At 34.1% G+C, this 13,535-nt stretch overlaps 1 protein-coding gene across 1 annotated transcript in view; it reads left to right on the forward strand.

Annotated features, from left to right (window-relative positions):
• The window catches only part of LOC127847078 (AP-5 complex subunit zeta-1-like), a 45,353-nt gene that overhangs the window by 4,630 nt on the left and 27,188 nt on the right, over positions 1-13,535 (forward strand). Inside the window, 2 exon segments of the mRNA XM_052378674.1 lie at positions 114-211; positions 1,737-1,904. Coding sequence (XP_052234634.1) covers positions 114-211; positions 1,737-1,904 — 266 coding nt within the window.

Genomic DNA, 13,535 nt, shown 5'->3' on the forward strand with positions numbered 1-13,535 from the left:
CTCTGGGGCGACACTTTAGGCACATGCATCAAGCTCCACTTTCACAGAGCGAGGCTGTAAAGTTTGACAGTGATGTCTGGTCACAGTTTGACAGTGATGTCTGGTCACTGCAGGTGGCTGAAGGCACAAGACTTGGAGTGGGAAGCAGAGAGGAAACTGTTCACCTTCCTAGTGGGTGTGGCACTCATTCACCCTGATCTACTATCAGCAGGTAACAGATGAAATTGGAACCAATGTTTTCATTACACATTAGTTGTTTTTTTAAGTATTCCTTTTGCTGAAAGCACAGAACATGTTTCTTTGTCATGTTCATGTGTTTCCATGGCTTAAGTTTTCATTGGCTAATTTAGCCATCTGCTAATATATTGGCCTCAAGAAAGCATTGGCTTAGTGCTTTCCACATAATTATTTTCAGAAGCCCCGGAGCCAGTAAGAAGTGAGTTAGGGTGGGTTGCCCCCACCATATGTTTATTTATATATAAATCCATATGTAAATGACATTATTTGGTGACTGTGAAAGAAAAAAACAGCTGTAAAAAGAATTGATGACAATATATTTTTTTAATTGTTTTAACCCTTTCTGGCATAGGCATGTCAAATAAAAATAACGACTTGATCAATTCTCCAATACATTTGTTACCTGTCTCTTTGCATTACCAAATAATCCTGTATATTCCCATTTTAAAAGCAAATTCTGGTAATAATTGAGGATAAAACTCAAGAATTTCATGAACACAAACGTTTACCATTTGTTCTTATGTATCAAATGAATTTTGGCATATGTTACTATTAAAGATTGAATGAAATAGGCATCCAATCTAAACAGCCCTATTCCAACTAAACATGTGTAAATCACCTGAGTTGATGTGTGCCTTTTTATACCACAATCAATACACCAACGCTTTTCATGCGGAGGACATGGCGTCTTAAATGTGCTGCATTAGTTTTTAACGTATTTTATTGAGTCAAAGGATCAAAACAAAATACATGAACACTGTTTATTTCAAGCTTGGAATTTGATCACGTCGTGTTAACATTTAAATTCAGAAGAGTGTTTTTGGACTACACATTTAATTATTGTATTTGAGAATTCAACAAAACCTTCACAGTTGTGTGTTACAAATTTAAAGATAATTCAGTAAAACGCTTACAAGTCGAATAAATATTTTGACAGTACATGTATTATGCTGAAAATACATGATTTCCACAAGGCTCACACCCAGTTGCCATCATTTTTATACCAAGTAAGTGGCCATGATTTCGTCCTGGAGGTGAATCAAAGCCAACAAACTGCCACAAAACCACAAACTTATGGCAATTATGTCGCGCCTTGTTTGCTTGATTTTACTGCAGGTATTGACTGCCTACGAGCGCTGTCGCTCATTCACAGTGTGAGCTCTCATTGGCAAATATTGGTTTTCCAAAACAGAGACGCTCAGTCTTTAGGTGGGCTTTAAGTAAATAAATTTGTGATATTGACAAAGGACCGTAAATTTGCTCTCAAAATTTTCAGCCAAAGTTGAAATCGCTATGATCTTACAATGTCTAGTTGCATTTACTGCAAAATACACTGATTGGAAGCACCCTGCAGACTCTGATTTTGAAATTCAAGCGCCCTGGCAGGGGACCGTAAAATGACATGTGAAAAGCACTGGACTCAAATTCCAGCAAAAGCAAACTATGTCTATTTGCTAGTTGATAAAAAAACAATTGCTAACACATATTTTTGTTTACAGATCGCGTTCGTAGCGTACACGAGCGTGTGGGAAGCTGGTTGCTGGGTGCCGGGCTCTACCAGGCGCCTAACCCATACTCCTCTAACCCGTTCAGGAAAGACCAGAACAACCCTGTCACCGAGGTGGATGGCACACCTAGCAACAACATCTTCACAGTGCTCAGTATTGGTAGGATTAACGTACATTAAGCCTTGTTCTTAGAAAAAATGGTTTCCACACAGGCTAATCAGAGACAACACTTTCCACTTAAAGAGGATCTTTGTTAAAAAGAGATTTCCTTTAAACAGAAAATTCCATAAAAATGGGAAGGGTCAAAATAAAATACACTTTTTAACAAAATACGCTTTAAAAAGTGTATTTTTTCTGCATTTTTACCGAAAAGTGTATTTTTTCTGCATTTTCTTCATAATTAAGTGCACTAAAGTGCATTTTTTCTGTATTTTCATTATCTGTTAGTGTATTTTACTGCACTTTAAGTGTATCTTCTGTAGACAAAGTGCATCTTTTTATGCAATAAGTGCATTTTTTCAATGAAGTGCATTTTTTGTGCATATGAGTGTATCTTCTGATTTGCAAAAAAAATATTCTTTCTGTACAAGTTTTAGTGCATCTTCATAAAAAAGAGCAACACTATAGCAAATAACTAAAGTTAAAGGACAGAGATATAGTGTTTAATAGGAGGATTGTACTGAATTCTTTTTTATCTTCACATAATGTTTATGGTCTTATTATTACAATTTGTCTGCTCATAAAATATGTGAATCAGTAGAGCAGCTTTTAAAGGGAAAAGTACAACTAAATCAGGCTGTGGGTAAATAATTAAAAATATTGAAAGTGTCAAAAAAATTATGTGGGCTTGCCAGAATCAATTATATCTTCACAACATAAAAAACAAGTATTTGAACTTTCTTACACTGATATTTAACCCCAATTCAATTAATGTCTACCACATTGACTATTAACATACATTTTAAAAGACAATTTAAATAATATTTATAATATTATATTTATTTCCTAACACCATTCAGTATGTTATATTGAAATATTCACAATTAAATATAATATGCTAAGTGTGCTGTGTATTATTCAATAAATATCAGATAAGATCAGGATCAGATAAGAGATCAATTAGCATCATAAACACTAATCCCTATCAGTGCTCCATCTAGCCAAAACAAAGGGGTGTTTATAGAATTTAGATTGGTTCTGGGACCATTATTTGAAAACAAACCACTTTTGATTGGTTGGAGCACAGCAAGTTATTTGGAGCACAGGAAGTTATTTTTGTAAACAATTTGGTTTCAGCAACTTAAATTGAGCTAAATTTTTAGGTATAATTCAGCAACATTAATTCTAGTGTCAAATGTCTTGAAATTCTTTCAGCACATGAACTATTGTGTGATGAAAACAATGTGTATTTACTACAATGTGTAAATTAACAATAAGTTTGTTGCAAAGAAGATTCAAAGTGGGTGGTTAAAGTGATCAACAATTGCCATTTTTGTTTTTTTGGAATGCTGAAAAACAGCTGTAACAGGTTTGTATTTTCATTTCTGCATCTCTTTTTAATTAAATTAATTATGATCATTATCATATTTATGTATTGTCACTGGGAAATGTAACTGGATGAGTAAATGTAATGCAATTTTAAGGAAAAAAAACACCATTTGAATTATTATGGCTGTATTTTATGGTTATAGGAGGTTTTTGTGTGACGTCACAAGAGGGGTTTTCTGTTACTAAAAATAGATTGGCCGTCAACTTCTCGATCGCGGCCTATTATATTGTATCAGAGTAAAGATCGTCGGAAGACTAAATACTTACAATTTCACAAAACAAAACTATAATACCCGTATTTATTTTTAAGTAAGACTTTAATAAATGATATTTCAAAAATTATAAAACATATAATAATTTGAATATTATTATAAGTGGTGTGGATGCGATAGTGTTATTTTTCATCAGAGATTCAAATTTAGTGTAAGGGGTGTATTGAATCAGTTTTAAAACAAAGCCCTTAAATAGCTCAATACACTTTCAATCTTGAAATGTAGTTTTAATTTTCTTTTACATTGAATGAATTTTCGTTTCGTTTACATCGAATGAAAATATTAATAATTTAAGTATTCCAATTGAAAAAACACCTGCATATTTTGAAAATTGAACTGTCTTTGCATGTACATGTATATTGAAACCTCTTCTCTAGTGATAATGAGCGATACAAATCTAGCATTTTATGTTACCATAAATCTACACATTTAATTTATTTTACGCAAGTATTTTATATCCGTATATAATGACCAAACGCGATTGCTTGTTTTCATGATGATGTTTCAAACACTGCTGCAGTAACGCACGATCTTTAAACATTATAGCAGAGTTTACATTTGCAGGTACCCGTTAAAAATGTTAATTGTGTAGCAGTAAATTTGTAAAATATTTTAAATGTATATTTATTAAACACTTTATTGTTATGTTTAAACTGGCTTATATATATACTTAATAGTTCCTAGCTGTTAATGGGTGGCAGACGTTTCTCCCCCAAGACGTTTCCTCCCCAGACGTTTCCACCCCAGACGTTTCACCCCCAAAATGGGGGTGAAACGTCTGCATAATATGTAAATGTATATTAGCAGTAGTTATTTGTAATAAAGTGAAAATAAAGTATTAGTATATTAATTGAGTGCATTTTATGTGTAAAATAATGATGTTAGTTGAGTCCTGACTAATTAAAATATTAATTAATTATTTTATATGGTTGTTTAGGGAAGCCTCTAACAAATTTAACAATTAAATAGATCTAATTATACATGATTTTATAAGTGCCTTAAATTGTTCTTGCATTAATTAAGCTCATTGAAACACGTCTGCATAATATGTAAATGTATATTAGCAGTAGTTATTTGTAATAAAGTGAAAATAAAGTAATAGTATATTAATTGAGTGCATTTTATGTGTAAAAAATGATGTTAGTTGAGTCCTGACTAATTAAAATATTAATTAATTATTTTATATGGTTGTTTAGGGAAGCCTCTAACAAATTTAACAATTAAATAGATATAATTATACTTGATTTTATAAGTGCCTTAAATTGTTCTTGCATTAATTAAGCTCATTGAAACATTGAGTAAAATCAAAGCTTTGATGTTCTTTGATGGTCATTTTTAATGGAATAGTATGTTACAAATTAAAATAATTATAACTATTGTATTAATAAATTGAGTAAAAGCACACCTTTGATGTTCTTTGAGATTACCGGAATAAACCCCCTTCGGAAGAAACCCCCTTCGCTAAAAACGGCAGGGCGGAAGAAACCCCCTTTCATAGTTTGCATACGCGAAAGAAACCCCCTCGCTAGTTTTGCATACGCGGAACAAACCCCCTTCGAGTTTTCAGACAGGCGGAATAAACCCCCTTCGTGTTTTCAGACAGGCGAATAAACCCCCTTCCTAAGTGTTAAGTCTTTCCCTTGAACATGTCGGCGGCATGAGTGTGCTCTGTCACTGACTTCACTACGGTGAGCTGAAACATAAAGCATACATATCGATGAAACAGGTCAATCGTTTTACTTATAATATCAAGTACTTATTCATTTGCCCGAGCCTTTTTAAAAATGTTAATATGACTAACATAGCGATACTCAGATGTGACGAATTGGAATTTTATGCAAAATTAATATTATATAAAAATAATCGCAATACATGGGTTTTGTAGAAAAAGACTCATTTATTTTTGAGTATAAGTACATTGTATAATATTACTTACCTCTAGATCAGTGGTAGCAATAGCACGGCATTTCTGTGAACCCCGTTGGTCACACTCCCAACGCTGGCTAACCTCTGACTTTGCTTTCTTCGTGTAGCAGTACCCCTAGTAACACAACTTCTGCCCACCCTTGTTGTTCTTGATGATCTCCATTATTGATATATTCGAAATACCAACGATGTGTATATATATACATACCAATTAATGGAGCAAATGTAATAAAAAAAACTGTACATAACTTCACACAAGGCATTATTGAGTAAATTCTTGGACTCAGAGCCGAATTTTTTACCTTGGAATTTTCGAAGATATCACATCTTCTTCATCAGCTGATCACTGGCTAACTGACGTCACAGTCACATGACCGGTGAAGGGTCACGTGACATGAGGAGACTGTCATAAACCCGGGGTAGCTCGAGTCCCTCGTCCCTGTTAAGTGATGGCCGCCGCTGTTTAATCTCAATTGCTTCTTTCACCTTGCGTTTCCATAGATGTTCTTCGGAGGTGAGTACTTTGGTTTTGTTAGGGTCGATCTTGTGACCTGTTTGTTTACAATGTTCATATATGGCAGAAGAAGTTCGTGTAAGGTGTTCTTTCAATCTAGTGTCTAATTGTCTCGCTGTTTCACCTACATAGTCATTTTTACAGTCCTCACATTGGACATGATAGATCACACCACATTTCTTCATTTTATCTGTTTTGTCTTTAACTTTGGTGAGGTTCTGTCTGATGGAATTGAAAGGTTTGTGGAAGATGTTGGCTCCATGTTTTTTGAATACTCTAGCCAAAACTTCTGAGGTGCCCCTGATATAAGGTATTCCTGCAGTCGGTCTCTTTTGTGTTCCCTTATCTTTGTCTAGTGTTTTCTCTTTCTTTTTGGGTAGTCTGAGTATCCAATGCGGGTATCCGTTGGTTCTTAAAGCGGATTTCACATGTTCGATTTCGTCTTTCTGGTCTTTTTCTTTTGTTATTAGGGTTTTGGCTCTGTGTAGTAGGGTACGTACGACTGATCGTTTGTGTTCAAGGTGGTGGTTGGACTGAAAGTTCAGATACTGGTCGGTGTGCGTCGGTTTCCTGTAAACCGTGGTTTTCGTCGACCCATCGTCTGCCACGTGAACACATGTGTCCAGGAACGGAATACGGCCTTCTTCCTCCTGCTCTGAAGTGAACTTGATATGTTCGTCTATTGAGTTGATGTGGTCCGTGAATTCTTGGATGTTGTATTCATGGATTTTAGTCATGGTATCATCCACGTACCTCAGCCAGAGGGACGGTGGATTCCTTGCAGTTTCCAATGCCTGCTTCTTAAAGAACTCCATATATAAGTTCGCGACAATCGGCGATACGGGAGAACCCATGGCTGCACCTTGCTTCTGTTGGAAGAATTGTTCATTGTATATGAAGTATGTGCTACTAAGGCAGAGGTCTAACAACTCGGTCACTTGTTCAACACTGAGTTCAGATCGTTCGTTGAGTTTGGTGTCTCCAGCCAATTTGTTCTTGATCACTGTGAGTGCTTTAGGTACTGGAATTGAAGTGAAAAGTGCTGAGACATCATAGGATACCAATTTCGTGCCTGGGGGTACTTCAAGATCCTTGATCTTCTGAACGAAATCCACCGAGTTAACTATGTGGTGTTCCGTTTTACCCGCCAAGGGGCCAATGACCGAAGCAATGTATTTAGCGGTTGCATACAATACGCTTCCTGTGCTCGATACAATTGGTCTTAAAGGAGCATCCTTTTTATGAATTTTGGGTAGTCCATATAATTTTGGGACGTTTTCTGCTGTGGGATATAGTTGATGGTACAGTTTATCTGAGATTAGATTTTCATTCTTCCATTTCTTTAAGATGTTAACCAATCTAGTTTTCACTTGCCTGGTTGGGTCCTTTTTCAGTGGTTCATAGGTATCCTTGTCGCTCGTGAGCTTATCCATCTTGGCTACATACTCAGTTTTGTTCATCACAACCGTAGTACGACCCTTATCGGCAGGTAGAATTACAATGTTTATATCAGTCTCCTCATGTCACGTGACCCTTCACCGGTCATGTGACTGTGACGTCAGTTAGCCAGTGATCAGCTGATGAAGAAGATGTGATATCTTCGAAAATTCCAAGGTAAAAAATTCGGCTCTGAGTCCAAGAATTTACTCAATAATGCATCATCCAGAGCAGAGAAACCTCCACGAGCGTATTCACACAAGGCGTTATGACACAACTTCTCATCATTATCTACAATAGCGGGTACATTAAAGGACCTTTTATATAATTAAATGAAGGTGCGAATATCTATTTCCAAACTGTTATGTGCTGAGTAAAGAGGTGTACCGGCCGTTTGTTCACAAGTTGATAATGATGAGATGCTGGTGTGAATTTGTCTTGCACGCGTTTCAGTGAGATTATACCATTTTATATGCGTTAACTTGTACTTGATTGATAAAAATAACAAACACACAAAATTAGCGCTCAGAGCCGATAGTGACGAAGATATTGCGTACATATTTTCCTATAATAACCGAAGCATTCATCTTTAAAAAAAAAATGAATCATGCAAAAAAACGTGCCGAGAACTTTCTGAAAATGAAAGTGAATTTCTGTAAACAATTACCGTGCGTTTAAATGTAACTAAATCGTCTGGAAGGGGGTTTGTTCCGCTATGGAAGGGGGTTTATTCCGCCTGTCTTAAAACTCGAAGGGGGTTTGTTCCGCCTATGCAAAACTAGCGAGGGGGTTTCTTCCGCGTATGCAAACTATGAAAGGGGGTTTCTTCCGCCCTGCCGTTTTTAGCGAAGGGGTTTTCTTCCGGAGGGGGTTTCTTCCGTACACCGTTCTTTGATGGTCATTGTAAGTGTATGTTACAAATTAAACAATTATAACTATTGTATTAATCATGCAATTGAGTAAACGAACACCTTGTTTATATGACATTCAAATTATAATTTATTACAGTCAGTATTGAATTGTAGTTCTCAACAATAATTTTGATAAATAACTATCAGTGTGTCATAGATCTTTACTAATACCATTTACCTTCCAATTTAAAAATTAATTTAATTTGTAGCCAAAAAAATGTGACAGCATTTTCATCATTTGGCTAATATTAAAAAAACAACCACACCTACCATTATACAAGATATTAGGCACTTAGGGTGCAATAAACAAGCATTGATTAGATTAGCAAGTGTAGTACACAAGATAACAGCTAGATTATGGGTGCAATATACAGGCCCTTTAATCAGCATTGATGAGATTAGGTGACAGGGGGATAAGATGAGATTAGCACATTATTATGCAAAAAAAACGTTTTTAAATAGTTTATCACTGTATTAAATATTATTAATGAATAGATTGATTTGACTTAAGTGATAGTTTTATATATCGAACAGAACAGAACAGAAAGTTTATTCATATAACTTGAACATTTACAGTTCATCGTTACATATACAAAACTGACAATATATAAGCAATAAGCACATGCATAGTAATGCGAAAGTGGCCAAACTAGTACATAAAAAGGTGTTAAAAACTCAACTTAAAACACCATTAGACACGTGTTACCAGATTTAAAATGTTGATGTTCATGATATTGTGGAGTGTGATACTGAACTGCTTAGATTTGGTGTATGTAGAACTGATATATTTTATATTTATGCATTTAAAACACTTTTTTTAATTTGTAAAATTATTAACTTTTCCTTAAATTCCACAAATTCATTAAATAAAAAAGTTTTTTGTTGCTTTTTAATATAATTAATATTATTGAGTAAAATTAAAAAAATATCAATAAGTTTACATTTGCTTATTATACCAATAATGAAATAATGCACAAGGAAAGTGCAATTCTGTTTTAATTAGTCTGAACTAGTTATTAGTAAAAATTAAAATATCAGTGACATCCAATCATTTTATTATATACATACATATAAATGCACGTAAAAAATATTTTTTTTGACAATTATATAGTTTATTTATTTATCATTTTTAACTGTTACAAGGAAAACAGTTTTGAAATTAATATAAATGTGATTTAACCATTTAATCAATTCACCAATTGACCCTATTTAATTGGATTAATTGGATTAAAAACAACAAACAACTACAGTTCCTCAACACTAATGATTTACATGCATTCCATTCACAGTTAAACCAAAAAAAAAATCAAACAAGCTGCTTCATACATAAAGTTAATTGAAAACTTTATAAACAAAATAATCATTTTGATAATAAATCAAGAATAAACTTCAACCAAACAATCATACATTTATTGGGGGGAAACGTCTGCACTTAAACCAAAGTGGGGGGAAACGTCTGGGGAGGAAACGTCTTGGGGGGGAAACGTCTAGGGGAGGAAACGTCTTGGGGGTGAAACGTCCGGAAACCGCTGTTAATCCATTTCGGACAAATGCCTTTTTTTTAAATATGTTCAAATATTTTATTAAAGCAACTGTTAAGTTTTTGACTTTATATGCTAAGAGATGACATGGAAATATCATAAATTATGTTTAATGACCAGACACGTGTGGTTTATGAAGAGACCCCATACAGAGTCATACAAGTATAGGTCCCTGGGTTTATTACACACTGTTTTCTTAGTAATTGTCTGGACAGTATCCGATCATATCGAGATAATCGGTTTGTGATAAACAAAGGGGCAATTAAACACTGGCTTAAAAATGCTGAAACAAAGAGTGTCAAAACTGGTGTGAACAGTTAAATAAAAGCATTTACATTTATCAAGAGGATTTAGTTAATCTGTAACAAGGTAAGTTTTTACAGACAAATAGGTTGAAATCAGTTTCTATATGTTGATTACATAAATTCAATTAATTTGTTGTTTGTTTTCGTCCTTATTTGTGTTCGTTCATTGGATTCAATTTAATCTGAAAGAATTTCAAGTTCTGAGTATTTTTTGTTCCTCAAAAGGGTCGCGAATATGATTATAACCTTATCACGATGCGGTTCATCACATGCAAACAATAGCAATATGGCCGCAGTTTTGACGGCCAAAATTTGAGCATGTGCAAACGTGACGTCATTATCGGAATCCCCAAAACCTCCTATTGTCATCTTAAAATTTATTTATACCTTTTTCTTGTCATTAATGAACAGATTTCTTTCCCCATATTTAATCAGAACTTTAATATTTTATATTTGAAGGTTAAACCCCAAGGTGAAATTTACATTGATCGGAAGATCCATTGGACAGAATGTGCATCATCGCCTGCCAAAAAAGGGAGCAAAAAGGGGACTACCTGATGTATGGACATGTATACCAGGTCAACTTGAGGGGAACAGGAGTGGGAAACCGTGCCCTGTAGCTTGTCCTTGACCAAGAAAAGATGGATTTGTTGAGAGGTAAAACTATATAATAAAGGTTATTGCAATTCAAAGACGTCACACTTCCGACCAGTCCACACAGCCAAAGGGGACCACATATATTAGTACATTTATTAACAGTATTTTCTATCAAACGTAATTTCTTTAAATTATTTATGAAAAGCGTTAAGTCACATGTGATCACGAGATTAAAATTGCAAAAATAAACAAACAAAAACAACAAGCCAACAAACTTGTTTTGATTTAAATTTATGATATTTATAGCAACTGTTGAACAAGATTACCATAACAGCAATATTTAACTCTTCATTATAAAATATCTTTCAGGACCTGATGTCAAATGAGATCATGCACGAGAAGCGCCTCGCAGACCATGACAGTAGTATTCAGACCTGATCAGCTGGTGAAGTGCTCTATAAAGGGTTGTTTATAAATGCATTCTTTGTAAGGAACAGTGTATAACAACAAATATAGTAACAGGGGCTAAGCTGCTAAATATTGTCAGAATGTATGCAGTGATTTTCTTTGGAAATTCAAAACAACCTGTACGTACTGGCTCTCAGAAGGGCATGTTTTAGCGCAATAATGAACAAAAAAAGGAAGATCTTAAAAATAAGGTATAGATTTATATAAATTTCATGAATACTGTTCATTTATCATATATTAGGATCCAGAATATGATTGAATTGAATGTGCTGCTTATGTCCATATTAAAAAGGGATTTGGAATTAATGTAAATTATGTAATATATAAAAATCTAGTAAATGATAGGGAAAACATTTCAGCTTAAGGAGGGGAAATCTTTAATAATTTTGAAGTGGAAACCACCTGTATTTGGCTGTTAATCAGTTACCGATAATCAGAGGGGAGAAAAATCACTGGTATGAGCTTGATATTTTCAATTGTTAATTCCAGATAGGCAATAGCCCGTTTGAATCCTCTCTTTTATGTAGATATGTAACATTTGTTTTTGTTTTTTAAGGTTTAACATTCTAATAAAAGTGTGTATTTATCTATTGAATTGTACTTTTTGTTTTTTATGTATGTGTTTACACTAACCTTTCATTTAAAGAATGAATGCTGACTTCAAAATGCTGGGATTTTTTTTTAAATTTGGTTAATTTTTAAGCATATTAATTTGAAGTGATGAAAAGTACACTTGAGCGTATAATGCGCTTAAAAAATTCACTTCCAACACTTCAAAAAGTGTATCATTTGTATGACTGAAAATGCACTCAAGTGTATTAATGCGCTTAAAAATTCACTTTTAATATTGTAAGGTGTATTATTTGTATGACCGGGAATGCACTCAAGTGTATTAATGCGCTTAAAAAAATTCACTTTCAATTTTGTAAGGTGTATTATTTGTATCAGTGGAAATGCACTCAAGTGTATTAATGCGCTTACAAAAATTCACTTTGAATACTCAATGAAGTGTATTATTTGTATGATTGGAAATACACTCAAGTGTATTAATGCGCTTAAATAATTTGCTTTTAATTCTGTAATGTGTATTATTTGAATGACTGGAAATGCACTCAAGTGTTTTAATGCGCTTTAAAAAATTTACTTTGACCATGAAGTGTATTATTTGTATGTCTTAAAATACACTCAAGTGTATAAATGCACTTAAAAATAAACTTAAGCGCACTTATTATCATAATAAACGCACTTAAGTGTATTATTTCGTGGAAAAAAAATACACTTAAATGTATAAACACACTAGTAAAAAATGTTTTTTTTTAACATATTAAAATGCACTTGTTAAGCAAAAAATACGGTGCCAATAACATGCGCATTAAATGCGCATTTAATGTGCATTTAATACGCATTAAATGCGCATTTAGTGCACTTTTTCGAGAAGGTTGTCCCAGAGGCACTTCACTGCAGACTGCATAGGCTAATCTGGGATGAAACGCATGCATTATGCCTTGTTTTTCCAGAAAGACGCCCCATTAATACCTCTTTTAAGGCTCTGATTGGGCAATTGCCTATATGAGAAAAATATCACTTGAAAACACAATTCAGGGTTAAGCATGATTTAACTGATAGTGGAATTTAACGAATGGATAGACTTAAAGAAAGCGCTTATCTGTAAAGTCATTGTATAGCACAAATCTTTATTTTAATGCCTTCTTGCAATTCAGTTCATTTTGAAGGGTTACCTTATTTTGGACTTCCGCTTGATAAATCACGTTAATTCCTGGTGTCGTAGCTCTAATGAATAAGATATGCCAATGGAGTCATTTTAAAAGTATCACAGGTTTAATCCAATTGCAACAAACTTGTTGGGATAATATTAAGCTCAATCAACCAAATTCTCAAAAAATTTGTTAAGTTATTGCGTATAAATATTCTTAAAATGCATTGGGTCAGCCCTTAGTGACTGACAGAAAACATAAATTGTACTATCAAAGCAGAAGAATAGCTGAGCCAAATGTCTTGGGACAGCTCTCATTAATTAAGCTGGGACATAACTGCTTATCAAATATTAATAACTGGAAATCAAGAGCTTGAGACTGACTCTGGAAGAATTGAGCTTATGCACGTGCATAAAATGTTGTCCCAGATTAGCCTGTGCGCTAAACAGGGATGACACTTTCGGCTTAGACTGGATTTTTGTTTTGAAGAGACCACTTTAAAGATAAAAATGCAATAAAAGCGGAAAGTTTTGTCTCTGATTACCCTGGGTCGACA

Source organism: Dreissena polymorpha, chromosome 10 (assembly GCF_020536995.1).
Source record: "Dreissena polymorpha isolate Duluth1 chromosome 10, UMN_Dpol_1.0, whole genome shotgun sequence".
In the NCBI taxonomy this organism is placed as follows: domain Eukaryota; kingdom Metazoa; phylum Mollusca; class Bivalvia; order Myida; family Dreissenidae; genus Dreissena; species Dreissena polymorpha.